Source organism: Equus caballus, chromosome 5 (assembly GCF_041296265.1).
Source record: "Equus caballus isolate H_3958 breed thoroughbred chromosome 5, TB-T2T, whole genome shotgun sequence".
Classification (NCBI taxonomy): Eukaryota; Metazoa; Chordata; class Mammalia; order Perissodactyla; family Equidae; genus Equus; species Equus caballus.
Genome location: NC_091688.1, coordinates 42226716 through 42252980, shown reverse-complemented (window position 1 = coordinate 42252980; position 26265 = coordinate 42226716). Strand labels below are relative to the sequence as shown.

The following is a 26265-nucleotide window of genomic DNA, read 5'->3' as shown; positions in this document are numbered from 1 at the left end:
GTGGGAAAAAAGGGAACCATATTTTCCTGCAAGGAAAATTACCAAATCCTGGTGGGTGTGGGGGGAAATGTGATTATCATCTACCCTAGAACTATTCCTAGGATGCACACACACTTAAATGTTGAGCCCAAGACTCTGCAGCTGAACACATGGCTGGTTCCTTCAGCCATCTTCTGTGTTCCCCTTTAAGGGGATCTGGTCTCCAGGACAAAGGAGATGAGAAAGTGTCACTAGTCATAAAGAGTCACCCAGCCAGTCCATCTCACATGAATTGATAATTAGAAGTTACTAGCAAAATGAACAGAGGAAAAATCCAGACAGAAAAAGGTGACTGAGGAGGACAAGCTTCCAGCATTTCCATGCCTAGCTGTAAAAAGAAATGAGTATTCTAACAACCTTTAAGGGGCAGCCGCCACACCCCTTTCCCCAAAAAACATAATTCTCAGCCACTCCCCAGAGGAGCAGCCAAAAAGGAAAAAAACAAAAACCAAAAAACCTTACCAAGGGAAAGAACAACACAGAATACCAATAATCCACAAGAGTTCTTTCATTAGGTTTTCAAATTTTAGCAACAGTTACTTTCCTCTCCAGCGTGAAGAGCCTCCAAAACCAAAGCCTCAACTTAAATCAGCTCCACCCACTACACTACACTCTAGACCTTCTAAACAGAAAGCAGTTTCAAGAATCACCATTCATTCCATCAACATTTGATGCTCCAACTTTCAGTTGAACAAACATTTATTGAACTTAAAAAAAAAATGGTGGATGAAAATTAGGAAAGTAGCAGAGTAACATCACCAGAGTCCCCTCGGAACTCATTATTCTGTCTCTATCAACTATACTGTCTGGTCAACCAGAAACCTTGACAGAAATTGGCACTCTAGCCGATTCTCTGCCAGATACACTCGCTTATCAGCTCGGCTTGGAAGTAGTGTTCTTAACTGGTTCAGCTTGCAGTGATCACACTTCAGCAGTAAAGGCCTGAATCTGGCAGAAAGTTTCTGCTTTCCAGGTCATCACGGGTAGAGCCAGACAAGTTTTGTTGCCTCCTATATTTGCACTAACATAAGGAGTGACAAGTATCATCTCCTCCCCGCAGCTTCACGTGGATGGAGAGTGGGTTTTGCAGTTGCAAAGGCTCCCCGTAATAGGAAAGGGCCCCAGCCGGAGGACGGGAGGCGGTGCTGTGGCCTCAACCCCCTCAAGGGAGGGCACCGCGCTTCCTCTCAGTCGACTGCTGCCTCATTTCCTGAGCAGGAGGAGGGAGCGGAAAAGCTGCCAGCAGGCCAGGCCGGGGGCTTTCCGGTGGTTCCCACCCCCCAACCCCCACCTTTTCACACTAAGTTCGACCCTGCCCCTCCCAGACCAGAGATGCACCCACCTACTCTTACCCCTTGGGCCGGAAACCTCAAACGAGAGCAAAGTTCCCCCCAACACACAGTTCATGGGGAAGTGGGGGAGGGAGAGGACGCTGAGCCCCTCCCCCGGCCGCGCCCGGCTCGAGGGACTGAATGAATGGGCTGGGAGAAAAGAGGAGGAGGAAAACCACTCCCCAGATCCCGGGAGGCTCAATTCCTTCAAAGGTCAAGCCTGCTCGGCCAAGCACCCATTCCCCACTAGCCCGCTTGATGTCCAAACGAAGCTAAGCCCCACCCATCCTCCAGACTTCAACTTCATCTCTGACTCTGCCGGCCCCCTGAGGGCTGTGCTCCACCGCAAAAAAAGGGGCCCACTCCGGGGTCCCAGCTATTCCAGCGCCTGCCCCTCCCTCACGCGCCTCGCCCTCTCGTACCTGTTCCCGGGCCCGCCTTTCTCCCTCCACTTCCCGCTGGAGGCGCTCGGCCCTCTCCTCTGCATCATCGGCCTGCTGCTGCAGAACCTGGATCTTGCGCTTCACCGCCTCGATGGTGGTGGTCCCGGCCATGGTGCCCACCCTGCTGTTGCTCACGCTCGGGTTCCTGCCTCCTCCGCTCGGCGTTGCAGCCGCCTCTCACCCCTACTTCCGCCTGCTCCGCCCTGAAATACCGGAACTCACCCACCCGCCCGGATGTGACGCCACGGCAGCCGCGCCCTCCCACCGCCAGGCAGGCGGGAAGGCAGTCCACTGGAGGGAGACCCGCGGCGGGGAGCGAGGGGCGGGGCCTCCCCGTCGCCCTAGGCGACCGCTCCCGGCCTTCCCTTGGGCCAGTAAAGGGGGGCGGGGTTGGGAAGAGGCAGTGCTACCATGGTAACCAGAAGGCGCGTCTAGTCTAGGCTCTCGGGCCAGGCAGGCTGCCACAATGGTTGGCCTACAAGTAGTGTGCTGCCCTTACACTCCCGCAGTTGACCCCTCACCCTCCCAATGCTGACTCGCCACCACCTACCCGATAGGGTACCCGGTGTCCTCTCCACAAGATAAACATCCTACAAGCCTCTGCTTCCACCCACCCCGCACAGTCTCCAAAACCAGGTAGTAAGAAAAGCCTAGACGTTCTGGGCCTCATCTTCAAGAGAACCCCACTCTGCGGCCTCCTCTCACAGTCTGCTCAGGTAGGTTCTCTCCCATCTCCTGAAAGTCAATAAAGGGGATTATGGGGGTGAAGAGATGGGCAGGTTGGCAAAGTTCTCATTCTATTTGGCATCAGTTATGAACTTAAGTGTTCTACTTAGAATACTGGTCTTTTCCTGTTACTTCTGAGAGTCAGTATGCAGTAGTGATTAACCAACCTACCAACCCCTCCAAACCTTGAATGATTCAGGACTAGGTAATTAATCATCGCTTATAATTCCTTTTGTAGGTGAGGAAGATATCTTATGGCCCCATTTTATCAGGAAGGAATCTTCTATTACGGACTGCTGTTACCAGATGCTTGAAGCAACAGCAAGATGAGTGCCTGGAAAACTATACTGTGGAACGGAGCCTCCATTCTATGTTATAACTTTCACCAATTTCACTGCCACTTCTGTGTCCAGGTACCCCCAGGAGCTATTTATGAGTTAGAAACTGTCCCTACAGGCATTGCCATGCAGGAGTTTTGGAAGCACAGTAGTAAAGAGACTCGAGAATTTTATTATCTTCCCTTTTATGTCTTTGTATTCCTCCCACCTTCCCAGTAAGTAATAGTAATAAATCTCTCCACTGGTGCAACTCTCTTCCCCCCTAGAGAATTAGGGTGTGGGACAGAATTTAGAATTAAGAATCCTAAACCCTGGAAGATTGGTAGGCAAGACAGATGCTGCCCTGAATGCCTGGTTCTGAGGACACTTCCTCTGGAGGCTGTGTCTTCTTATCTCCTTTTAGAAATACTAAGCACTGAGGACTATTCAGAGGACACAATTCAGACAATAAGTAATGTGCTTGGTAGAGTAACCTGCACACTTTGATTTTTTCCCCCCAAGAATCAGGAAGGAAAAGCAGGGTTCAAAGCCTCAGTAAACTTTACCCTAATGGCTTAAGAATTTTTCAAACTGTCTTTGGGGAAGCCTGATCAGAGGGACTATGGAAGCAGAAATGAGACTGTCATCTGGGTGTTGATCGGCAGGGGGCACTATTGCACCCACTTGCCCTAGTGAAGATGCAGACTGGCCTCATCTTAGACACACCAAAGGGGTGTTGAGAACACCACTGCATTCCTGAGGCTGGTAGATTTGAACAGATAATCTTCTCTTGATCCAGGGAAACAGGTGGATTGACTCCTGATAGCCTTTAAAAAAGCATGACGGATGGGCAGCGAGGGGCCCAGTGCTATTGTTTTCCTGGTGACCAACAATACAACAACATATCAACAGGTGTATATCTCCATCCCTGTCCCTCCTCCCCCATCCCTTCCACCTCCTGTCCTTAAAAAAGGGTGTTATGACTCTATGTCCTACCCATTACCCTCCTCTTTCCTTTTGTTTTACCCTGAACAGCTTCTGATTTCATCTCAGATTGAAAGGACCTTAATTATAGTTGCACAAAAATGTGAATGTTCTTACTGCCACTGAAGTATACATGTAAAAATGGTTAAAACGGCAAATTTTATGTTGTGTATATTCTGCCACAATTATTTAAAAAAAGGCCTTTAGACAAACGCAGGGAGTAAAAAAATGAAGTTTGGACTGACTTTGCCATAACCTTACCCTTTCTTTGTTCAAACAGTCCTAGCAAATCCTACGCTTTCCAGAAAGGCTTCTCAGATAACCAGAACTCCCTATGTAAACAAGTGGTTATTAACTCCCTGCCCCTCTCTTCCCCTTGTATCTACATCAAAGTAATATACTCTGTTTACTTGTTTATTAATCTCAAGGGCAGAAGCTGAGTGGTGAACTGCCTTTGTACTGGACAGAGCACCCTCCCCCCAAAGATGTGTATATTATGTTGCTGATGACTCTGTCTCTTGCTCTCTCCTTTAAACCTTGTTGCCTCCTCCTTATTCAATGCTTTTCTGTATTCCTATAAACATCCCACTTTCCTTCTTTGACCCTTTGAGGCAGGAGTCAGCAAACTTTTTCTGTAAAGGGCCAGATAGTCAATATTGGTGTGGCAACTACTCCATTGTAGGGAGAAAGCCAGTACACAATATGTGACTGAATGGGCATGGCTATGTCCCAATAAAACTTTGTACAAAACCAGGCTGTGGCAAGATTTACCCCACAGGTAGTAGTTTGCTGACCCCAGCTTTGAGGAAAGCTTTCTTCCTGCTTCCAGCTTAACCAGAGCTAACAGATTTTTGCCTCCTGCCCACAACCGGCCGCTTCTATTCTTGTTCTCCTACATATCTGTGAGGGTGCTTATCGACTTGTTGGAAAAGGTAACAAGGGGGAGAGAAGTTGAATGCATTTTTCACCCACACATTATATATTTAAATGGTTTTTGCTGGATTCCTATATAAATATGAGAAGCTTCTTTCAAATGAGTATACTAAATAGACCCTGTCTAGGTGGGAGATGACTGTGTGTGTGTGTGTGTGTGTGCGTGTGTGTGTGTGTCCTAATACACACACACGCAGCTTAGGACAGACAGAATTTATCCCCATGAAACTCCTTTATCTTCCCAATGATATTGGTATATTGTCTGGAGCTTCTATCTCATTCTCTTTCTCCCAAGATCTCAGGTTAGACTTGTTCTTTTCATTGCTCCTGGAAGCACCTCCTTAAGTCCACATACTAGCTGTTTCAACCTAAGGACTTTCCCAGAGAGTTGTTACCCAACATCTCACAAAACTGTTATTAACCTGACATTGCAGCAGTTTGTGAAAACGTCTATCTCCATGCCTGTTTATTGGAACCAGAGAGATCTATCCATCTATACCTGGAATCTAGGTTAGGCAACTCCAGCAGACCATGAAGCACCTGCCCAAAGCCCTGGGGGTAACCAATGTTTTTTGCAGTTTTTCAGGAAGGAAGAATTAGTAGTTTGCAGTGGCCTGAACTTTTGGAAACTATGAATATATATAATGTTTATATCCACTTTGTGTCTCTGATCTCTAGCATAATATAGTCAACAACGCTTATCACTTCCCTGGGCCACAGAAAGTGGTGGAAAGCCAAAGAGGAGCTCAGAAACCTAACAGCAAAGAGGCCAAATGGGAGGATCCAAAAACATTTGTGAATGGCCCACTCTGTCTCTTTAGCTATTTTCCAAAACCAAATGCAGTTTTAAAAAATATGCTCCAATTTTCCTATTAACTCAGTGCTGAGAATTGACTGTATTTCCATCAATACCAGGACATTCTTTTGTTGCTGTTAAGATTCCTATGTTAATTTTCTTCCAAAAGTCTTCCCTATGTGGTCTCTCATTTATCTTTGTGGTAAACTTCAAGGTTGAAGATGAAGGAAAGTAGGTGATTATGGAATAGCATGAAGCAGAAAAGAGAATTTCATTTTCAAATGGGAAAATTCAGCCCCACAGAAGCTGGGTAGTTTAGTCAAAGACACAGAGTAAGGTCTGGTGGTGATACCTTTACCCTCTAAGATTCCTTCTTATTTCTATTATAGTCTATCATTCTAAGATCCTCCCTGCTGCCCTATGAGCAGTGCTTACTATGGCATCTCCGTGGCATGAGGGCAGATGCCCACATTTGCCAAGATAAATAAACCCATATAGGGCCAGGGTCACTGTGACCTCCTTTGTCCCATCGTGAAATCTGAACTGGCTGGTCTGGGGAGTTGAGAGATGAGAGTTTCCCTATTAATACACATATCTACGTGTCAAGCCTTGGACACAAAAGCTAAGAATGTGGCCTAGGGGAGGAGGTGGGATAAGTGATAGCAGTCTGGACTTGGAGTCCCCTCCCTTTGTCCAGGTCCTGGGAAAGATAATTAAATTCCTGGGTTGGGAGTGAGACACAAATCAGACTTCTACATATCTTTAAGAAAGAAAATATATGCCATTACAAGGGTCAGCATGTGGCTATATGCAAAAATGTATGTGGGCATCTATGTCTGTGTTCTGTGAATCCACAAGTATGTATATGTCTGAATGTGTTTGGAATTTAGTCATGTTAACATGGAGGTCTGTGTGTATAGATTAAACCCATCCCCCATCTTTCCAATACTCACATCAGCTGCCTTCTTCTCTGCCAGCTCCAGCTTCTCCTGGGCATCCTTCAAAGCTTCAGAGTACTTGTCCAGCTCATCTTCTGTCCCTTTCAGCTTCTTCTGCATGGCTGCCAGCTCATCTTCCAGCTATATAAGCCCCAAGAGTCACACACAAGACATACATACACAACAGTGCAGGCTCAGACCCTGGGCTCTTCAGCTCTGACAGACCCCTGTCCAGCCTCTATGTTACCATCCCGAGAGAGACACACTTTCTCCCCAGTCACTTCTAGTCAACTGCCCCAGGAGTTATACTATGTCCCTGGCCTGTGACCCTACGGTATCTGATCCTAAGATGATGACCAAGCCATGCTGGTCTTTCATCTAAGACCCTGGGATTTTAAATATCTCAGAGTGTAGATGCCTGCGACTCCATTTAAGGGAAAAGAGCTTGCATACCAAGCTCTCACCTTTTCTTTTAGAAATCAAGGGTTTTTCTAAAACATGATCTACTCCCACTTAAATCTAGCAAACATACTGTAGCTCAGAAGGGGCCTCTGACTTTCCCAAGGTCACACAGGCAGTCTGAGGCAGATACCCTAGATGTCCTCTGCCCATCCAGTGAGGCTGGAGAAAGAGTCCCTCCCACCCAAAGAACAAGTTGGCACCAGTGGTCACTGCCTTTCCCACGCAAACTCTCTTTCATCTCACAGTCTTGTTCAGCAGCAGGTGAGAGAGATCAATGCCAGGGCCTACCTGTTTACTTCTTTCTTCTGCCTGCTTTTGCTCAGCTTCAGCTTGCTCTGCCCGATCCAGAGCATTCTCCTTGTCCAACTTCAGCATCTGCATCTTTTTCTTGATGGCCTCCATCATGAGCAGTGGCCGTTGGTGAGCTCACCTGTGAACACTGGAGAATTGGAGACTAGGGCAAGAAAGGAGGGGCTGCTGACAGAGTGTCTAGGAGTTCCCCAGACTTGAACCTTTATTTCTGCTCATGGCTCCACCTCTTGTTCCTAATATGGTCTTTCCAGCTTCCTCCACCCCATCATTGTTCTCCTGGGAGAACACAGGGTGAGATACTTTGATGGACTGACATCACCAGCAAAAAAAAAATTGAGGAACAGCTGAGGCTGATTTTAGACAATGGAAAGTGGGGGAGGGGAGAGGCACTCCCTGACCCTGAAACTTTCCACTCACTCTGAGCACCTCTATGGGTGTTTTAAAAGAGCAGGGAGAGGGGAGGGGAGAACATTGAAATAGCAAAGGGGACTTTGGCAATTCTAGAATGGTAGTTTTCACCCAGAGGGTCCTAGTTACCCTTCTGCTTCCCCCTTACTGTCACCTGGACTGTGTTGGATGCTGATCAAACTCCACTGGTTGAGTTTTACCTTTCGATTCCTGGTATTCAGGGAGCTTGAGCAACAGTGAAGAGGGGAGGTCACTCATGATCCCTGACAATTCCCCCAGATCGCCAGATCAAATTCCTGTGCTATTTTGAGAGTCTCTATTTGGCAGAGAGACATCATTCCTCCCCCTTAAGAGCCACAGGGATGGAGTAAAAGGGTAGGGTTGGGATCTGGAAGACCATCCCAGAGCTTCAAGAGGGGTGGGGAGAGAAGCAGGGGAGGGTCAGAGTAATCCAGATGGGATCATGTCCTCTGTTTCCCCATACTGATCTTTAAATAGAACTTTTATACCCACACAGACTGAGGTGTTGCTGTCTTCTCTTCTCCCCATCCTCTGCTCCCTTCTTACCGCCCACCCCCACATGCTCACCACCATAATCATCATTACCAGCTCTGTTCTCCCCAGCTTAGTTCCAGGCCATGTTCATTCTTCTACTTGGGGCCTCATTACTGACAAGTGGCAATTGCTCTCAGTACACTGGCACCATACAATCTGAGAATATGCCAGAGGAGAGGTGGGCACTGTTCAAGGTGACCAGAGCTATCAAGGAAGAATATAAATGGCTCTAATTAGTCATTATGTCAAGGATAGATGGGTAGTGATAACGCTAAGCCCCAGTAGCGGGGTAACTGAGACACCCACCAGGGCAAAGGGCAAAATTGAAGTCTACTCTTGAGAGCTTCCAGTCACTGGAGGCAGATAGGCAGATAGACCATCAACTGATTCTTGAAGGAAAGCAGAGAAACCAAAGCCCCCTACTGTGGGACTAGGGCAAAAGAAAGCCCAGGGACAGGAAGCAGTGGATAATAAGTAGAGAGAGAGGGGGTTGAATAAGGAGGAGAAAAATACAAGGACAAGAGAAGATCAGAGATATATCCCTTCTAGTATAAGGGAAACATATAGGAAAATTTCATACTCGAATTCCAGCTCTCTCCTGCTCCCATACTAGCCCTCCAGCTTAAGACTGAAATCCATGTAGGTTGCAGCCACTAGTCTTCTAAAGGTGTCCTGGAGAGAAGAGATTCAGTAATAAAGACAGGAGCCCCAGAGCCCTGGAGGTTGAGGTAGAAAAGAGTGTGATGCCAAAGCGCCCACTGCTGTAAGAATATGTTTGACATTTAGTTGGTTTCTAATTAAACAACCCAATATCAAACATATCACACAGAAGCAGGCAGGAGAGCTTTGGTGGTCATCTGCCTTCCCCACACTACAAAGAAAGGACAGAGCAGAAACACCAGGCACCAAGCATGGCTAGACGGAGAGCCATCTCCCTAGGGAAGGGCACCAATCCCTGCTCTTTGCCTCCCAAGACAGCTGGCTCTTACTCATCTGCCTTTCGTGCCATCCCTGTCTCAGCTCCTCTCCTACCAGTGCCTGGCCTTTGCTGGATCACGTTGGCCTAAACTAGGGAGAATATCTGGCAGGGCTCCATGTCCGGGCACCTATCCTTCCTAAAAGCTCCCATACAGAGCTTCTCCCCCTGATGTCACGGCCCCAGCGCCCAGAGGATCAGCAGTGTCAGCAGCTTCTTGTCAGCCTAGCCACCTGCTCTCCTCAACTCCCTTCCAGCTGCCCTAAGGCTTTCTGGGGATGGAGGAGGGGGGCTTGTACATCCTGCTTTACCTTTCCAACAGAACTCCTAACCTTTCCATATCACCCCCACAAGACTGCTGAGGGCCTTTCAGTGACACCATCCTGGAACCCTCCCACTCTTAAGTACTATAGATAAATAGCCATGAGAAACTTCCAGAATGCTTGGCTGCTTCTTCCCACCATCTTGTCCCTTCTCACCTTCTCCCCATGTCCTCCAGGCATTCTCCTTAAAGTCACCCTTGGATGTTCAGAAGAGAAGAGTGACCTCTCTCACTGGCAGGCTCCAGCAGGTTCCAGAGAAGACTTATGGTCTCCCCTGCCCAGCAGAATTGAAACTAAGACTTTAGGAGATCAAGGGTGAAGGAGGAAACCCCCTCTTGCCAGAAAGCAGCCTGCAGTCCTTAGGACTCTCCTCTTCTGGGGCTTTTTACAGCAAGAACTCCTGGGCTGGCTTCTCTAAGGGTTGTCCCTCACAGGGATCCAGCCTGGTTCCTTTCTGAGGGGTTTTTCTTCTAAAGAGAATCAGGTCTGTTGAATGTCATGTGGCAGGCAGATGCTTCTTTCTACTGTGGCAGAAAGGAGCCTGGGTTATAGCTGCAGTGGGGAGTGGGGGGCTTGGGTGGAAGTGTGGGGGTGGGAGGAGAATGCTCTGCTTCAGCCCCCAGGCCTGTTCCATGTGTCCTTGTTCTCATTAGTCCAGACCACCCCCAACCCCCGCCCCGCATACACACACAAATTCATACACCAACTCCACAGTGCCCTTGATCTAGATCGATAGCTTGTCCCAAGCCCCAGTCAATTCCTGTTGTTTGGCTCTTGCCTTCCAGGGGAAGACTAGCAAATCGGCGTACAAGCCCCCAAGGTAGGTATTGTCTTATGTCCTTGTTCCTTTATGGCTTTCAGTGGGAGTGTGTGTGTAATTTTTACTTTCTTGATTGTCCTTCCTACCTTAACCCCCGCCCCACCCCCACTCCCAAATTTTAGTTCCCTTCTCTGGGAAACTTGACTACCCTGGAGAACCAGAGGGTGGAGGGAAAGAGGCTGGGAAAGGGACTAGTAGGAATAGAAAGGACTTTAGTGTTTGGGGCACTAGGGGAACAGAGGCAGAGACTGGGAATATTGATGTAGGGAGGAGCAGCTCTCTTAGGAGGAGACTTTGGATAGTATAACTAGGCAGAAACATCAGATGACCTCCGATGAAAGCTTTCTAGCTCTGCTGGAAGTAACTTCTATGCAGCCATTTCAAACAAGACTGAGCCCTTCTGAGCCAGAGGAGCTGGGGAAGGCACCAGCCACAGAGGGAAAGGGGTTGGATGGGTGTAATGGGGTGAACTACTCAGTTGATGTGATGAGAGCAGACAGAGTAGGCAGAGAGGATCAGGGGAGATGGGCTTTGTAGGGGGCCTGCCTGCCAATACTGGAGTCAGCCTGGCACTGACAAGCCCTGGGGACAGAGGCCAAGGTCAGGGATCAAGACAGAGGGGATGGGGGTGTTCTGTGAGTCCAAATGGACAGAGGAAAGAGGAATAAAAGGGATTGGTGAGGCTGTGTGGTGGGAGGTGGGGGCAGCCAGGTAATGGAGAGGAAATAAAAAGGGAAAAAACTATCATAGGGCAGGAAAACATCATTGTGGGTTACCATTTATTGGACATTATGTGCCACCTCTCTGCTAAGTGTTTTACTTAATCCCCACCACAAGCCAGTGAGGTAGGCATTCTCTCTATTTTACATATAAGGAACTGTGACCCAGAAAGTTAAAGTAACTTGCTCAAGGCCACACAGGCAGTGAGTGACAGAACCAGATTCAAACCCAGATCTGTCCAGTGTGAAAGCCTGTTCTCCTAACATTAGGCTATACTGCTCATATAGAAGTAGCGGAGGGCGGCTGGGAGAGAGATATGAGGGAAGATGGAAGAAGTGAAGGCGGATGAACCTGCAAGGAAATCGAGGACGGGGGAACAGGCAGAAGGAATGGGAGACTCAGTCTCAGGTTTGTGGGTCAAATGCAGGCCACTTGCGTGTGGTTTTGTCTCCTATGCAACTCCCATCATCCATCATTACTTATTCAACGCCTGCCTCCCCACCCCTCAGTCTGTGAGCTCCATGTCTTGTTAGGTGTAAGAACCCATGAGGAGCTATTGACTAAGGATAAGAGGGCTTGGGAAGCAGGGCTGATGGGGGCTGGAGGATGAATGGATATATATAGGACAGAAAGAGAGACAGGCTTGGGATGGAGAAATGATATTTGAGCTGCATTAAGGGGGCTGGCCAGGGAGTTAGCAAGGGAACCTCAAAGGGCCTGAGTCACAGGGAAAGTCAGAGGGAAATGGAGGATACCTACTGACTGCCAAGCACCAGGCTTGCTCTCTACATACCTTATTTAATCCTCATAATGATCCTATGAGATGGGTATTATTGTCCCCATTTTCGGAAGAGGAAACTGAGGCTCAGAGAAGTAACTTACATATGGCGACAAAACAATTAAGAGGGGAATCCAGACTTTGAAGCCGCACCTGACTCCACAGCCTGTGCTCTTCTCTCTTTTTTTTTAGGAAGACTAGCCCTGAGCTAACATCCACTGCTAATCCTCCTCTTTTTGCTAAGGAAGACTGGCCCTGAGCTAACATCTGTGCCCATCTTCCTCCTCTTTATATGTAGGACACCTGCCACAGCATGGCTTGACAAGTGGTGGGCAGGTCCACACCTGGGATCCAACTCGGCGAACCCCAGGCCACTGAAGCAGAGCTTGTGAACTTAACCACGGCGCCACGAAGCGTGCCCCAGTGTGCTCGTCTCTTTATACCCTGCTGCCTCCCTGTGCTCATCAGTGGGGTGTGTAGGGAGAGAATGAAGGAGAAGCTGTGACAGCTGAGATGAAAAATGAATATTGAAGGATACAGACAGACTTGTGAGTGGGCACGAGGTGGGTGGGAGGTGTCAATTTTGCAGGGGAGACATAGCCACACATGGAGTTGAGGGCAGGAAAAGATCAGTGTGGAAAGGATAAGTGACCAATGAGGTTGCAGATGACAAGGTGAGAGAATAGGGAAAAGTATGTATGATGGTGATTACATCAGAGAGTGACAGTGGGTTCCTGCAACTGTTACTGGCTGCAAAATGGGGGTCTCTCTGGCCTGGGATGTCATTTGTATGTAACGTAGATCTTTATAAGTAAGTTCTCTATGGCCTATAGATGCATATGATTAGTCAGTATTTTTCAGAATTTTGAATGCCCTTAGATTTAACATGCTCTTTCCAGTTCCCCATAAATCCCACCACTCCTTATTTCATTACACTTGCTATATTACTTGCCTGACTCCTGAAGGCATTTGAGTTTGGAACCCTGTATTTTGCAGAGGTGAGAATTTCAGGCAGAGGAAAGAGACTTGTTCGAGGTCTCACAATAACTGGCCAACTCAAAACCTAAACTCCAGGCCTCCTGACACTCAAGCAGCACAGTACCTGTGATTAATAGCCACAGTCAGAGCTATTTGCCTAAGTGTACAGAAAAGATCAGTGGAAGTGAGATCTGAGAGGTGGTGAGCAAAATCCAGGAAGCTATATTAAGATTATGGCAGCTGCAAATAAGCACTTTTGAAACAAATCAAGATTTAGGGCTGAAAGAATGAGTCAGGCGGTCTAAGTTTGAACCTTTAAGAGCTAGCTTTATTTGTTAAACCAAATCAAGATTCTCTACCCTCACATTGTTCATCTCTCAACCACCCATACCCCTACTTACATCAACACTGCATACCTCATTCTGACCACAAGGCGTCACTCTTGTTACCATTGTCTCAGAGATTGTTTCCCAAATAGCACCAGGGGTTGACATGAGAGCAAAAGGTGAGAGTGGGAGCACTGTGTTAAGTCCTGGGCAGATAACTAGATCCAGGTGTGTTTTGGGAAGGCTGTTCAAGGTGGCAGGGGCTCAAGAAGGCTAGGTTAGCAGGCATGGTGAGAATGGAAGGACAATGTTTTGGATGCCATCAGAGTCTCTCCACGTAAAAAGCTTTGCCCATCTGATTTAGTTCTTGCTGGTACTGCTGATGCTCCTTTTCAAACAGCTGGTGCAGGGCAGCTTGACGGACCTGGTGGAGAGGGCAGAACAGAGTGTGATGTTTGCCCTCTGTTTACCCTTCTTTCTCATTCTCTCTCCCGGGTTGCTTTCCCATCATTCATGTTCTCTTGGATCTGGACTTAGCAGCTGTGACATAAAGCTAGGCAGTAGCATAGAGGCTAAACTCTTGGTGGGGAAGCCTACTCAATTTTTTCTCCATGGGTGAAGCCCCATTTTCAGCAAATAGTTGCTGAGAACATACCATGAACCAGAAACTCTGCTAGGCACTTGGAATACAAAGATAGTGACATGACAGCAATTGGGGACTCCAGGAAGACAGAGGTTCTGAGAGGCAGGTGCTGGGCACTAAGAAGCAGTTTTGAGTCTCACCAAGATGAGAAGAACAAGAACTAGACTGTACTTTGGGACTTTAGAATGTGCCATCTGCAGCTGGATGCAAAGAATCACTTAATGAAAAAGAACGTTGTCATTTGGAGTTAAAGAGTTATTGCTTAGGTGTAATGGAGTCAAATAAGATGGGTGAGTAAAGGCAGAGACTGAGAGCTTGGGAACCCCTGTAGGCAAAGGCACAGGGCAGTAGTGGATGAGACTTCAGGTCACCCTTGCTAGAACTCACCATCAGTAGTTGCTTACTGGCCAGTGCCAACTCCTGTACCATGGTGTCCTGCATCCTTAGGGTGGCATACGGGTTTCTTCTCTGGCTCAATGTCATCTGCCACAGACAATGAGTGTGTGAATTTCGCCACCTGCCCCAGGTACAGAGGTAGGAGTTGAATGGGTTAGAGTTAGGAGTGGAAAAAAAAACATCATCAGTGAGGCTGCTTCTTCAATAGAACCTCTGTGCCAGTGTCAGAAGACTGCAAACTCCTTGAAGGTGCAACTAGAACTGACTTAGAACCTAGAATATGTTAAGTATTTAATTATCATAATAACCATGTGTCACGGATATTAATTTTTGTAGGGGCCGGCCCGGTGGCGCAGCAGTTAAGTGCACATGTTCTGCTTCAGCAGCCCAGGGTTCACCGGTTTGGATCCTGGGTATGGCCATGGCACAGTTTGGCAAGCTATGCTGTGGCAGGCATCCCACATATAAAGTAGAGGAATATGGGCACAGATGTTAGCTCAGGGCCAGTCTTCCTCAGCAAAAAGAGGAGGATTGGCGGCAGATGTTAGCTCAGGGCTAATCTTCCTCAAAAAAAAAAAAAATAAGTGAAAGCTTCATTCTTTTGCCCCAGTCCTTCTCAACAGTTATCACAGTTTCTTGTATATCTTACCAGAAAATTTTTCTATCATATACCAACAAGTATATCTTTTAATTTTTTTAAACATGAAATCAGGGGCCGGCCCTGTGGTACAGTAGTTAAGTTTGCACGCTCCACTCCGGCAGCCCGGGGTTCACCAGTTCAGATCCTGCGCACGGACCTAGCACTGCTCATCAAGCCATGCTGTGGCAGGTGTCCCACATATAAAGTAGAGGAAGATGAGCACAGATGTTAGCTCAGGGCCAGTCTTCCTCAGGAAAACAAGAGGAGGATGGTGGCGGATGTTAGCTCAGGGCTAATTTCCTTGGAAAAAAGCCAAACATGAAATCATACATTTACATAAGCAGTATTACTTAACAATTTGGACTTTTCATATCAGACCTAGAGATTTGCTTCCTTCTGTTTAAACACTGCCTAGTATTTTTGTATCATCGTTTAACCAGCTAGGTCATTTCTAGCTTTTTTACTTCTATAAACAATGCTGTCATCAACGTTCTTGTGTATGTACGTTTTGATGCTTTTGTAGGTATATATATGTAAGGTAAATTTTTAGAAGCAGAGTTGCCAGTCCAAAGGATATAGGAATTTTAAATTTTGATAGATTTCATCAGACTGCCTTTGTAAAAAGTGCTGCATCAACCTTGACTCCCACTAAAATAGTATGCATTCTTCTTACCTCGGATCCTTGCTAGCTCTGGGTAACCTGCAAAACCTTAAAAAACAGGCTGATCCTATCCACTCCAAGACCATTTTAGTCAGAATCTTCTGGGTTAACCTGAACATGTGTTTTTTAAAAAGCTCCGTAAGTGAGGGAGATACAGTCTTTTGACTCTTCTCATTCACTCATTCAACAGATACTTACTGCATACACACTACATTAGTACAATGCCAAGCAACAAACACCTGAATTAACCTTAAAAAATAAAAATGATGAAACCTTGCTCGTTTTCCTTCAGAGAATGGGAAGCTAGGGGCAATAAAAATCATTGTCTATACAGCCTAACCTAGTGGCATGAGGAGGCTCATCTCTGCTTGTGAGAACCAGGGCTGCTTCTTCCCCCTCCATACCTGTTTCCCCCCCTTTTTTTTGTTTGGTGAGGAAGATTGGGCCTGAGTTAACATCTGTTGCCAATCTTTTTTTTTTTGTCCCCAAAGCCCCGGCGTATAGTTGTATATCCTAGTTCTAAGTCCTTCTAGTTCTTCTATGTGGGATGCCACCATGGCATGGCTTGATGAGTGGTGTGTAGGTCTGTGCCCAGGATCCAAACCAGTAAACCCTAGGGCGGCCAAAGTGGAGCGTGTGAACTTAACTACTATGTAACCAGGCTGGCCCCGTTTTCCTTCTTGGTGGGCCCCTAACAAGATGGAACAGATATCAGAGGTGGCTCAGGGAGGAGAGGAGTGTGAAAAGGTCAAGCTGAAGGATAAGGGAAGGAATAGAAGCAGAGATTACCTGTCAACCATCTTCTTAAGTCCCAGGGCCCTTTGAAAACTCTGCAAGAAAAGGAAGTTCTGTTGATCTGCCTTGATCTCCAGTACCTCACCCTCAGTACCCTATTCTAGTGGGAGACATATAGACTTTCCTCTTTAGAGAGGGAGTGGCCAATTTCCTAGGAGACGTGAGAAGTCCTTCTCCTTTCAGAATGGATCAAAGAAAACATGCAGGGGTTGATATGGAACAAACATTTGAATACCCACTATGTGCCAGAAATAGTCTCCCACTTCTGTTACTATTCTTCTGTTACATCAAGATCCTCTCTCAGAAAACCATCCACTTCTGGTAAATTGACCTGGAAACCTCACCAAAGGAATCTCCTCCAACCCAGCCCCTCCTCCCAACTCTGCATACCTCTTCTACTTTTGTCATTTTTTCCGTAGACATATGTACAGACATGCTTGATGTGGTCTTAGGAGACTGAGCAGGCTCTCCTTTCTGTTTAGTTCAGTCACCGAGGTTTCAGTAGTCATAGCAACATTTACGCTTCCAACAATGACCCTAGGCCTAGGAGTTGATTGGTCACCTGGCCTGTTGCCTGGGAGACCTAAGGGAATCCTAGTTCTCCAACCTTCTATGAGTGACACAGGCAATTCTGTGAGCAAGGAGCACAGTCCTAATTTTAGGATTTCTTTTGTTCGGGTCCCAAGGAGTGTCCATTTGGTTCTAGGTCCAGAGAACATTATCATATGCCTGTTTTATTAAAAGGCAACTGTAAAGAAATGAATCATATGCTTTATTTTTTAATTGTTCATTTTATTAAATAATTTATAAAGTCAAACCAGTGCATTGGTCTGACCATCCCTTCACACTGTCCCATAGCATCCCCAATAAATGAGGGAGAATGAGATTATGTCAGATGTCAAAATATTCCCTTTTCAATTTATTCACGAGAGTATGGCATGAAAGTGGAAGGGCAGATCCTTGCACATCAGGGAAGTCGTGTTAATGTTTCAACACAGCCTGGTTTAAGTGGAGCACCAAGGTAAGTTATTCCACATACCACTCACGGCCTTACCTGACCTCCCCACCAGTTCCTCTCTACCTTTCCCACCAACCAACTCTAAGATGCTCAAACCCAAATGGTTCCCATTCAACCATGTACAAAGGGGTAGATACGGAAGACACCAAGCCCTGTCACCTCATTTCTCACCCTTGGGATTATTTATAGTCTGGAAAAGGGCAGATGAACTATGATCAAAACCAAGTGAGGATTTTTAAGGAAGCTTTGACAGAAATATTAAGAAAAACATCTGAATTCAACTCCAGAAAAAAGTGCTACCAAGGGAAAATAAAGTCTTAACTGATGTTCTGAAACTGGCCATAAGAAAGGGTTGGAGAATGATCCTCTAGGCATGAGCTCTAAGAGCTCTGGGCACAACAGGAGCTTCAGCTGATTGAGTCTAGGCCTGCTGAGCCAGATGACCTGAGGGCTGCCCAGCAAGCGCACTGCAGTCTGTCTGGCTCCATCAATGCGAGAGTCCTTGAGCTCCATCACAGAGTACTCTCCAGTGTGTTATAGTTGTCCTTAAAGCTCTTCAATTCGAGGAAGTGCTTGGCACGTTTACTCTTCTGACTGGAGGGGAGGTATGTCACCTGGATGGTTGTTGGGGAGACTTCAGGAGACTGGGTTAGGTCTTTGGCTGCTGACTGGTGTTGGCGCTGAGAGCTCCCACTTCGTGCTTTGACCCTGAAGAATACAGGGAGGGCAGGTCACGGAGAGAATGAGGACTAATGGAAGAATACAATTCAAGGTTCATCCATCTCATAAATGCAGCTGTAGCCACAAATGGTCTCTGTCCTATCTTATAAACTAGTTGCTAAAATCCCATCTAGTAACTTAGAAATAGCAGAGAAACCAGTTTTCCCACTCGGTCCCTGGCTCTGGCTCAACCTTTTCTTCATCTCACTATGCTTAAAGAAAACTGTTAATCCTGCTGATTCACCTAGTGTGTGTATGCCACTAATATGCTCCCAGTCCAAAGAGAGTCCCTTGAAAACTGAATACCAAAAAATAAGAATAGAAATAACTATTGAGTACTTACCATATGTTAGGACATTAAACTTGGTACTTTACCAACATCTAATTTATTAACATCCCAATATCCTTATATGTTAGCATCATCTCTGTTTTGCAGGTTAAGAAACTGGGTAACATTAAGTAACTTGCCCGAGGTCACAAAGCTAGGAAGTGACAGAATGCTGGGATTCAAACCTAAGTTTGTCAGATTTCACAGCCTATATCCTTTTCACCATACCCACTGAACTTTTTAGAAACTTGAAATCAAAAGAAACTGAATTTTTTTAAAAAGTTGTGGTAAAATACACATAAAATTTATCATCTTATCCATTTATTTTTTTAAATTTTTTTAAAGATTGGCACCTGAAGTAACAGCTGTTGCCAATCTTTTTTTTTCTTTCTTTCTTTCTTCTTCTCCCCAAAGCCCCACAGTACATAGTTGTACATTCTAGTCGCAGGTCCTTCTAGTTGTGCTATGTGGGACACTGCCTCAGCATGGCTTGATGAGTGGTGCTAGGCCCACACCCAGGATCTGAACTGCCAAAACCCTGGGCTGCCAAAGTGGGAACACACTAACTTAACCACTCGGCCACATGGTTGGCCCCCCATCTTATCCATATTCAAATGTTTACAATCCAGTAGCATTAAGTATGTTCACATTGTTTTGATCTGGCAAAATGATTCTTTTGATCTGGCAAAACAAACTCTCTACCTGTTAAACAACTCCTTATTCCCCCTTTCTTCCAGTCCCTGGCAACCACCATTCTATCTTCTGTCTCTATGAATTTGACTACTCTAGGTACCTCATATAAGTGGAATCATACAGTATTTGTCTTTCAAAGAAACTGAATTTTGAACAGGCCTCCTGCCTGACTTCTAGACCAAATGGCCTTTTCCATCCTCTCCACACGTTCATTTTCATTACTGTTCTACGTAGCTTTTACTAGAATCTTTTGTTGTTATGAACAAGGTAGTTTATTTTTAGGAACAGAGATTAGACAGAACAGACATACCCGTTATCTTTTGAGAAAGAGCCATATTCAACACAGCAGAAAATAGATGTATTTCTTTCATATCTGGTAACTAACTTTTTATTCTAGATTGGCTTTCCCTCTTCATTCTTTCATTTTAACTTTTACGTAAACAACATAATGAAGCTATTTTAGTACATATTTAAGACATTCTCAGACAAAAGTCTTGATTCCTCTCCTATAACACACTCAACAGCTGATTCTATGGTGATGTCCTTTGTTTCAGACAGGGTTACTAATTCTTTAAGTGGTAATAAAAATGGGTGGCATTTAGTTCTTACTTTTATCAGACCAAGACACAAAAGGAAGACACTGGGACCCTGGAAGAGAAGGAATCTCTGTATGCTGAAAAACTTTATTCCTTTATTGGTGTCATAGGTTACACCAATTCTGACATTTTACTGAGCTGGACTAAAAAACATAAGCAAAAAAAAAAAGAGGTGCACAAAAGTAGGAGAAGCTGATCTTAATAGCTTGTAGAGCAGCATCTGCTTTCAAATGTGAGCAAGAGGCAATTCTAATAGTCTAGGACCTGACAAGTCTTATGTTATCATGGATTCTGTTCATAATGCTTTATGAAGGTCATTTCATTGTGAGAACAGTCCAGCACTGCTATATTCTCTAACCAGCCCCTTTGACATGCTCCCCTCCAAACTCACACTGTGGCCAGCTCACTCAGGGCCTCCTGATAGCGCAGGTACTCACTCTGGCCAAAGACCTGAAGAAAGAGAAGGAAGAGTGAGGATCTCTCAGTCTGGGGCATCCCTTTAGTTCCCTGAAGGAAAAAAATGGCCATCCAGCTTACCCCTGTCCCATAGCGGGCTGTCTCATAGCCATCCAGCAGGGTATCAATGAGGGCCTTGCGCACACCCTTGAAAGGAGTACTACTGTTTCGAAGATCTAGTAAGTAGGAGCGGAAATTCTTGCCCATTAAGGAACAGGGATGCCGGCCATCAGCATGAAATGGGATCTCTGAGGAGATAATAACACAGTGATACTCCTTCTCCCATTCATTACTCTTTCTAGTTAATTTCCCAAACTTAGAAATGGGTCCAATGAGTGAGCTGGGGGTAAATTCTAATGGAATTAAGACTAGAAGTACAGAGCCGTGTCTGAGTGGTCACTTGGTGGCAGCAACACAATTGTAAGCTATACCAATGATACACAATAGTGTCATTGTCCTTTTTCCCTCCTATTTACCCATCCTGGCTTTAAGATATAAACTATGTTTTGGTAGAGACCGAGCATATATGACAATGGTCACAGAATGAAAAGAATTCAAGAAGCATTTATTTTGAGCTTAGAGAAAAAGCAGATGCCACCCGTCTTTTGTGGAAAAACAAGCAAATTACCACCATCCAGTTTATGAAACTGAAGGTCTAAAGAGAAGAACAAAACAAATCCAGACTCTTTGGAGAAGAAATAACTCACCTACATCATTTCCTTTGGCAAAATAGTACCCAGTACCTGCAAAATTGTAGGAAATTCCTACAAGCCAGGGATATGCAGAAAAGACAAATTCTAACATATATAAAGTGGGTTCTTCCCTCTCTTCCCCAGGTGAGCTTTCAGGATCCTGAATGACCCGTCAAGTAGCCCTTACCAGAGGCACGGATGGCATCCAGTGCTTTCATCCTGTATAGATAGTTGTAGCAATCTGTTGAGAGAGAGACTGGTCTCAGGCATAACCCTTAAAATTCTCCAAACTCCAACAAGCTAATAACTGCTTCCCCACCTCTGATGTTTACCCAGTAACAAAGGAACTAAAGCTGCTGATTTTGTCAGCAGCTATGTTGACAACCCTGAGAGCAAAGGCATTCTGAGTTTGTGGGACTCCTCGCTGAGGTATCCTCCAAGAGCATGCCACATACTCTGATTTCCCTGGGTTTCCAGCTGTAGCAGTCTTGCATCATCATCTGCAAGGAGCTGAGGTTCATACTTGATATCCTGAACCCTGGATAGTCGGATATCAATCTCTTCTTTTAAGTCCTGTTCACGTACAGAAAAGAATACACAATCACTTACCCTGTACTCAGCTTCCTATCAGTCTGGAAATGGGGCAGAGCAAGTGAACAACTAAGACAACAGAAGCAGACAAAATGCTCATTTGGCTAATGAATTTGCCAGATAAGACTCAAGAAGTGAAGAAAGAATGGGATTGGGTTCTCTAAGAACCTCTCCAAACTGTCCATTGCTAAGCTAGATCTTTTAACCTGCCAGAATTCCTTCAAGCTCTATAGCATCAACATTATTTCTGACTTTCAACTTGGTTTACAAGAATCTTGGTTAGGTGTTATAAAGAACTTCCCAAGCTGTGTAAAAATGGACAGCAACTGGAAGTCATAATCTAATCTAAAACGCTATAAAGAGGCCTGTACATGGTTTCTAATAGTTTGGGGACTTCCTACCTGGTGGACTACAGAACTTCTACAGGCTTTCTTCTAAAGCATATTTAATTTTTTAAGTAGGCAATTCACATTTGTGGTACAAAATACAAAAAGGTACTAAAGGCCTCACCTTTCATTTACCTACTGTTAGCCACTGTTAATAGTTTCATATTCATCTCTCTTAAGAGGGTTGCCAGAGCCCCATTAAGTAGATTTTTTTCTTGTAACTTTTTAAACTTCCACTGTGAAATATACCATATACAGAATACACATATGTACTTTTTTTTTTTTTTTTTGAGGAAGATTAGCCCTGAGCTAACTACTGCCAGTCCTCCTCTTTTTGCTGAGGAAGCCTGGCCCTGAGCTAACATCCGTGCCCATCTTCCTCTACTTTATATGTGGGACGCCTACCACAGCATGGCATGCCAAGTGGTGCCATGTCCACAACCGGGATCCAACCCAGCAAAGCCCAGGCCGCTGAGAAGCAGAACGTGTGAACTTAACCACTGCGCCACCGGGCTGGCCCCCACATATGTAGATTTTAAGAAACTATAAAAATCATTAAAATGAAAACCTGTATCCACTATCCAGTTTATGAATTGGACGGCCTTTGAAGTCTTGTCTGCCCATCCCTGATCGAATGCAACCCCCAATCTTAATTTGTCAAGTCTTATTTTTCTTCTCTGTTTTATCATGTCACCCTAAACAAGATGTTTAGCTTTGCCTGGTTTTGAACTTTATATAAGTGGTAAATACTTTCTGAATTCTTCTGCAACCTGTCTTTTAAAATTTTACATAAACTTTATTTAAGTTGAATTTACATGCCATACATTTTTTTTTTTTTTTTGGTGAGGAAAATTGTCCCTGAGCTAACATCTGTTGCCACTCTCCTCTATTTTGTACGTGGGATGCAACCACAGCATGGCTTGATGAGTGGTGTGTAGGTCTGCTCCTGGGATCTGAACCCAGAAACCCCAGGCCACAGAGGCAGAGCATGCAAACTTGACTACTATGCCTCTGGGCTGGACCCCAAAATGCATCCATTTTAAGTGTGCAGATTGATGAGTTTTGACAAATGAATATACCCACTCAAGCACCATTCTAGTCAAGATACAAAACATTTCCATCATCCTAAAATGTTCTTCATACCCCTTTGCAGTCAACCTTCCCCTTCCTGCCCCAGGCAACACTGATGTGCTTTCTATCAATATAGTTCTGCTTATCCTAGAATTTCATATAAATGGAATGAAATCTTATGGAACATATTCTTTAATGAATGGCTTTCTGGCTTTTTTCATTCAGCTTTTCAAGTTTCATTCATGTTTGTGACTTTTTTCATTCAAAAATATTTTGGAGATTCATTTGTGTTCATATATTTATCTTCAGTTTGTTTTCATTCCTTATAGTATTCCAGAATACAAATACATCATTATATATCCATTCTCAAGTGGACATCTAGATTAACAGTTTCTTTCTAAAATATTATGGGGGCTGGCCTGGTGGTGTAGTGGTTGAGTTTATGTGCTCTGCTTCAGCGGCCCAGGGTTCACGGGTTTGGATCCCAGGCACAGACCTACACACCGCTCACTGAGCCATGTTGTGCTGGCGTCCACATACAAAAATAAGAGGAAGATTGGCACAGATATTAGCTCAGAGACAATCTTCCTCAAGCAAAAAGATGAAGACTGGCAACAGATGTTAACTCAGGGCCAATCTTCCTCACTCTAAAAAATACCCAAAAAAAAAAAAAATTGTGATCAATGCTACGACTATTCTTGTACATGTCTTCTGGTACACATGAATGAAAATTAATTTCTCTAAGGTAAGAGTGGAATTCTGGGCTATGGATTAGGTACATGTGCAATCTTACTAGGTAATGCTCAAATACTTTTCAAAGTGCTTTTGCTGATTTATACTTGCAAATGCAATGGATGAGAATTTAGATGAAAGAATTTTCTAAAGCAATAGGAATCTTGATCTCATCTTGTCCGAGGCGTTCTTATATAGTCCAAGTTTTGATTGGCTCATGACGTACTGGAAGCCAAGCCTATATCCCTCCTATGGGAGGCAGCTGGCATTTGGAGAAAACAGGGAATGTGGAAGGAGCTCTATTGAAGTTTCAGCCCATGACATCTTCCTTGAGGAAAGAACATAGAGGGGAAAGGAAAGAACATGGAGGGGAGAGTTAATAGTACTGGTTAATGAAAGAATATTGGTCTAGGAGTTCAGAGAATTGTTTACTAGCTCTAGCTCTGCCACTTGCTTTTCACTCAACAATGAATTATTGAGTACCTACTATGTGTAGGTCCTGGTTTTACAGAGGTGAGCAAAACTGGCATAGTGCCTGCATTCTTGAAGCTTACAGTCTAGTGGAAGAGAGGCATTAAACAAATAGACAATTAAACATAAAAGAAAATTTGTGGGGGGTGGCCCCTTGGCCGAGTGGTTAAGTTTGCGCGCTCCGCTGCAGGCGGCCCAGTGTTTCGTTGGTTCGAATCCTGGGCGCGGACATGGCACTGCTCATCAAACCATGCTGAGGCAGCGTCCCACATACCACAACTAGAAGGACCCACAACGAAGAATATACAACTGTGTACCAGAGGGGCTTTGGGGAGAAAAAGGAAAAAATAAAAAAAAATCTTAAAAAAAAAAAAAAAGAAAATTTGTGGTAAAATGCTATCTAGAAAAAATCAGAGTACTATGAGAAAACAAAGAAGAGGACCTGCTTTAAAACAGATAATAAGCATTTTTCTTTGGAGAAAATAATCTTTGATCTAAGATGTAAAGAACAAATCAGCTAGCTAAGTGAAGACCAGAGAAAGATCACTCTAGGCCACAGTAACAGTATATATAAAGGTGGGGAAGTCAACCACTGTAGCTGGATACCAGTGATCAGAGGAAAGCTATACAAAAGGAGGTCAGTAAGGGCAGCAGGTCCCTTACCCAGAAGTGGAAGACAGAAGAAGCAGGATGGGGGTGGAAGTGGGGTGTCAAGAGTTCTGATTTAGACATGTTAAGTTTGAGATACCTATCAAAATGGAAATGTTAGGTAGGCAGTTGGATATATAAGTATTGAATTCAGGAAGGAGGGTGGGAACAGAGATAAAATTTCATCAGTAGATATTTAAAGCCAAGGAAAGGAAGGCAATTACATATAGAGAGAGCATAGACAGAGACCAATGGTTATTCACTTTGCATATATCTCAGGTAAGCTGCTTCCTTTTCTTAGGTTTCTATTTGTAACATGAATAACAGAACTAGATGATTTATGGGGTTCTTATAAATCTAAACTTCCGCAAAGGCAACTCTTCTCATTGATTTCAGGCTAATTCTAACCACCCTAACCCCATCCTTAAACAAAATTTAAATAGCAACAGAAAACACTGGGTAGTTTACAAGTTGAACTGGGAAACATCTTACCACAAAGAATTGGAAATTTTAATCCAAGTCCTTCCTTCTGCAGATGCAAAAACTGAAGTTCCTGGGTATGCTACATGCTGTGCCACAGCAGTGAGCTGGTAAGCCAGGACCCAAGCTGACAGTTTTTGCTCAATCTACTAACGTAAGAACGTGGGTAACTGGACATGGAAACATGGGAATTAAAGTCATTTCTAAAGGCAAAGGAATTTTCATTCTGGGCCCTAAATGATCTGGAGAACCAGGCCTATCTCGTGCCTTAAAGACCTACCTTGGGGGCATTGTGTCCCACAGGGACATGAGGTCCCCTTCGGGATTTCATTGCAAAGCGCATGATTTGCCTCTTCACAAAAATAAATAGCAGTACAAACACCTGTCCAAAAGATACGAGAGAAACAAAGAATCTTTAATAAAAAGACAGTGAAAAAAAAAAAGGCATGCTTTCATTTAAATCCCCAGGTTCCGACTCTCAGGGATGCTTCGCGGTATAACTTGGGGCAAAGCAAGGCTGATGGGGTGGGGAAAGGCGCGGGGGGTCTGGTCCAAGGGTCTTGGAGGGAGGGTTCTCGGCCAGGGGCGGGGCGGTCCGACTCGGTGGCTTACGCTCCCAGGTACTCCTGGGATAGGAGTCAAAGCCCAGAAAAAGCGCAGGTGAGTGGGTGGAGAATGAGGACAGGGAACAACTCAAGAGGAGGGTCTCTACTGGGTCAGACGCGACAGCAGGGTGGGGGATCTCCTCACCAGGCTCCCGTAGGCCATCACCAGCACGACATTCACCCCGGACAGCCAGTTACTGCCGGACGCCATGGCCGTCCCACCCCGCGCAGAACCTCTCGGGTTTACCCCGCTGCCCTGCTTTGTCAGCCCGGGCTCCGCCGAGGCAACGGCGCCTGGGTTCCCTGAAGCTCCTCGGCCATTTCCTTACGAGGAAAGACCAAGGCTGACCCGGCCTGAAAACATGGCGGATGGGGGGGCCGGGAGAGAAGAACGACGCCTTCCCGCTTCCCCCCAGCACGTGACTCAGGCAGGCAATGGCACCCGGAGCGGCGAGCGGGGAGACGCGGAACTACGCCT

General features: G+C 45.4%; 3 protein-coding genes, 1 long non-coding RNA gene and 1 other non-coding gene across 40 annotated transcripts in view; 2 read left to right on the top strand and 3 right to left on the bottom strand.

The window, feature by feature from the left end:
• The window catches only part of TPM3 (tropomyosin 3), a 27918-nt gene extending 18910 nt beyond the window's left edge, over positions 1-9008 (bottom strand). For 11 of the 21 annotated variants that reach the window (XR_011439176.1, XR_011439175.1, XM_070268183.1 and 8 more), the window contains exon 1: positions 1793-2083. Coding sequence is in view for 19 of the 21 variants with exons in the window: in XM_070268183.1 (XP_070124284.1) it covers positions 1793-1924 (132 nt within the window). In the remaining 2 variants the exon portion in view is untranslated. Of the gene's footprint in view, positions 1-1792; positions 2084-6522; positions 6649-7257 lie in introns of those variants that run through there. The other 10 variants (XM_005610085.4, XM_070268181.1, XM_001496060.6 and 7 more) reach the window with 2 other exon arrangements.
• LOC106783182 (uncharacterized) lies at positions 2393-17117 on the top strand. 3 transcript variants are annotated; one of them, XR_002808040.2, is made up of 5 exons: positions 2393-2529; positions 2778-2952; positions 3656-3768; positions 10329-10363; positions 12160-17117. It is a non-coding gene; the product is annotated as an uncharacterized lncRNA (long non-coding RNA). The 3 variants fall into 3 exon arrangements; XR_002808043.2 differs by lacking the exon at positions 12160-17117 and adding an exon at positions 12054-12150; XR_002808044.2 differs by lacking the exon at positions 3656-3768.
• Positions 8999-9078, bottom strand: MIR190B (microRNA mir-190b). Its single transcript, NR_032840.1, has one exon. It is a non-coding gene; the product is annotated as a microRNA mir-190b (primary transcript).
• On the bottom strand, positions 13146-26065 carry LOC100056786 (protein C1orf43 homolog). 3 transcript variants are annotated; one of them, XR_011439174.1, is made up of 10 exons: positions 25933-26065; positions 25463-25564; positions 21259-21376; positions 20991-21044; positions 20193-20359; positions 20047-20105; positions 17933-18026; positions 16295-16335; positions 14196-14291; positions 13146-13589 (listed from the first exon to the last, which is right to left on the bottom strand). XR_011439174.1 is itself a non-coding variant. In XM_014739810.3 (10 exons), the coding sequence occupies exons 1-10, from the start codon at positions 25996-25998 to the stop codon at positions 13488-13490; spliced, it is 933 nt and encodes a 310-aa protein (XP_014595296.1). In that variant the 5' UTR covers positions 25999-26065; the 3' UTR covers positions 13146-13487. The 3 variants fall into 3 exon arrangements, 2 of the variants coding, with proteins under 2 accessions (XP_014595296.1, XP_001496443.2); XM_014739810.3 differs by having other exon boundaries at positions 14196-14325; XM_001496393.5 differs by lacking the exons at positions 17933-18026; positions 20047-20105; positions 20193-20359; ... (2 more) ...; positions 25463-25564; positions 25933-26065 and adding an exon at positions 16691-16797 and having other exon boundaries at positions 14196-14325.
• Positions 25739-26265, top strand: part of UBAP2L (ubiquitin associated protein 2 like) — a 41458-nt gene continuing 40931 nt past the window's right edge. For 3 of the 12 annotated variants that reach the window (XM_070268149.1, XM_070268144.1, XM_070268134.1), the window contains exons 1-2: positions 25775-25842; positions 26204-26265. The gene's annotated coding sequence lies outside the window, so the exon portion shown is untranslated. The other 9 variants (XM_070268155.1, XM_070268141.1, XM_070268166.1 and 6 more) reach the window with 7 other exon arrangements.

What these genes read in the sequence shown, in the direction of transcription:
- LOC100056786 (XM_014739810.3), bottom strand. Translation starts at nt 25,998, where the DNA reads ATGGCGTCCGGCAGTAACTGGCTGTCCGGGGTGAATGTCGTGCTGGTG. An exon ending in TGGGACACAATGCCCCCAAG is followed by an intron (nt 21,377 to 25,462) that starts GTAGGTCTTTAA and finishes GTACGTGAACAG; the next exon opens with GACTTAAAAGAAGAGATTGA. An exon ending in TCTCCCCAACAACCATCCAG is followed by an intron (nt 16,336 to 17,932) that starts GTGACATACCTC and finishes CTTTTCTTGCAG; the next exon opens with AGTTTTCAAAGGGCCCTGGG.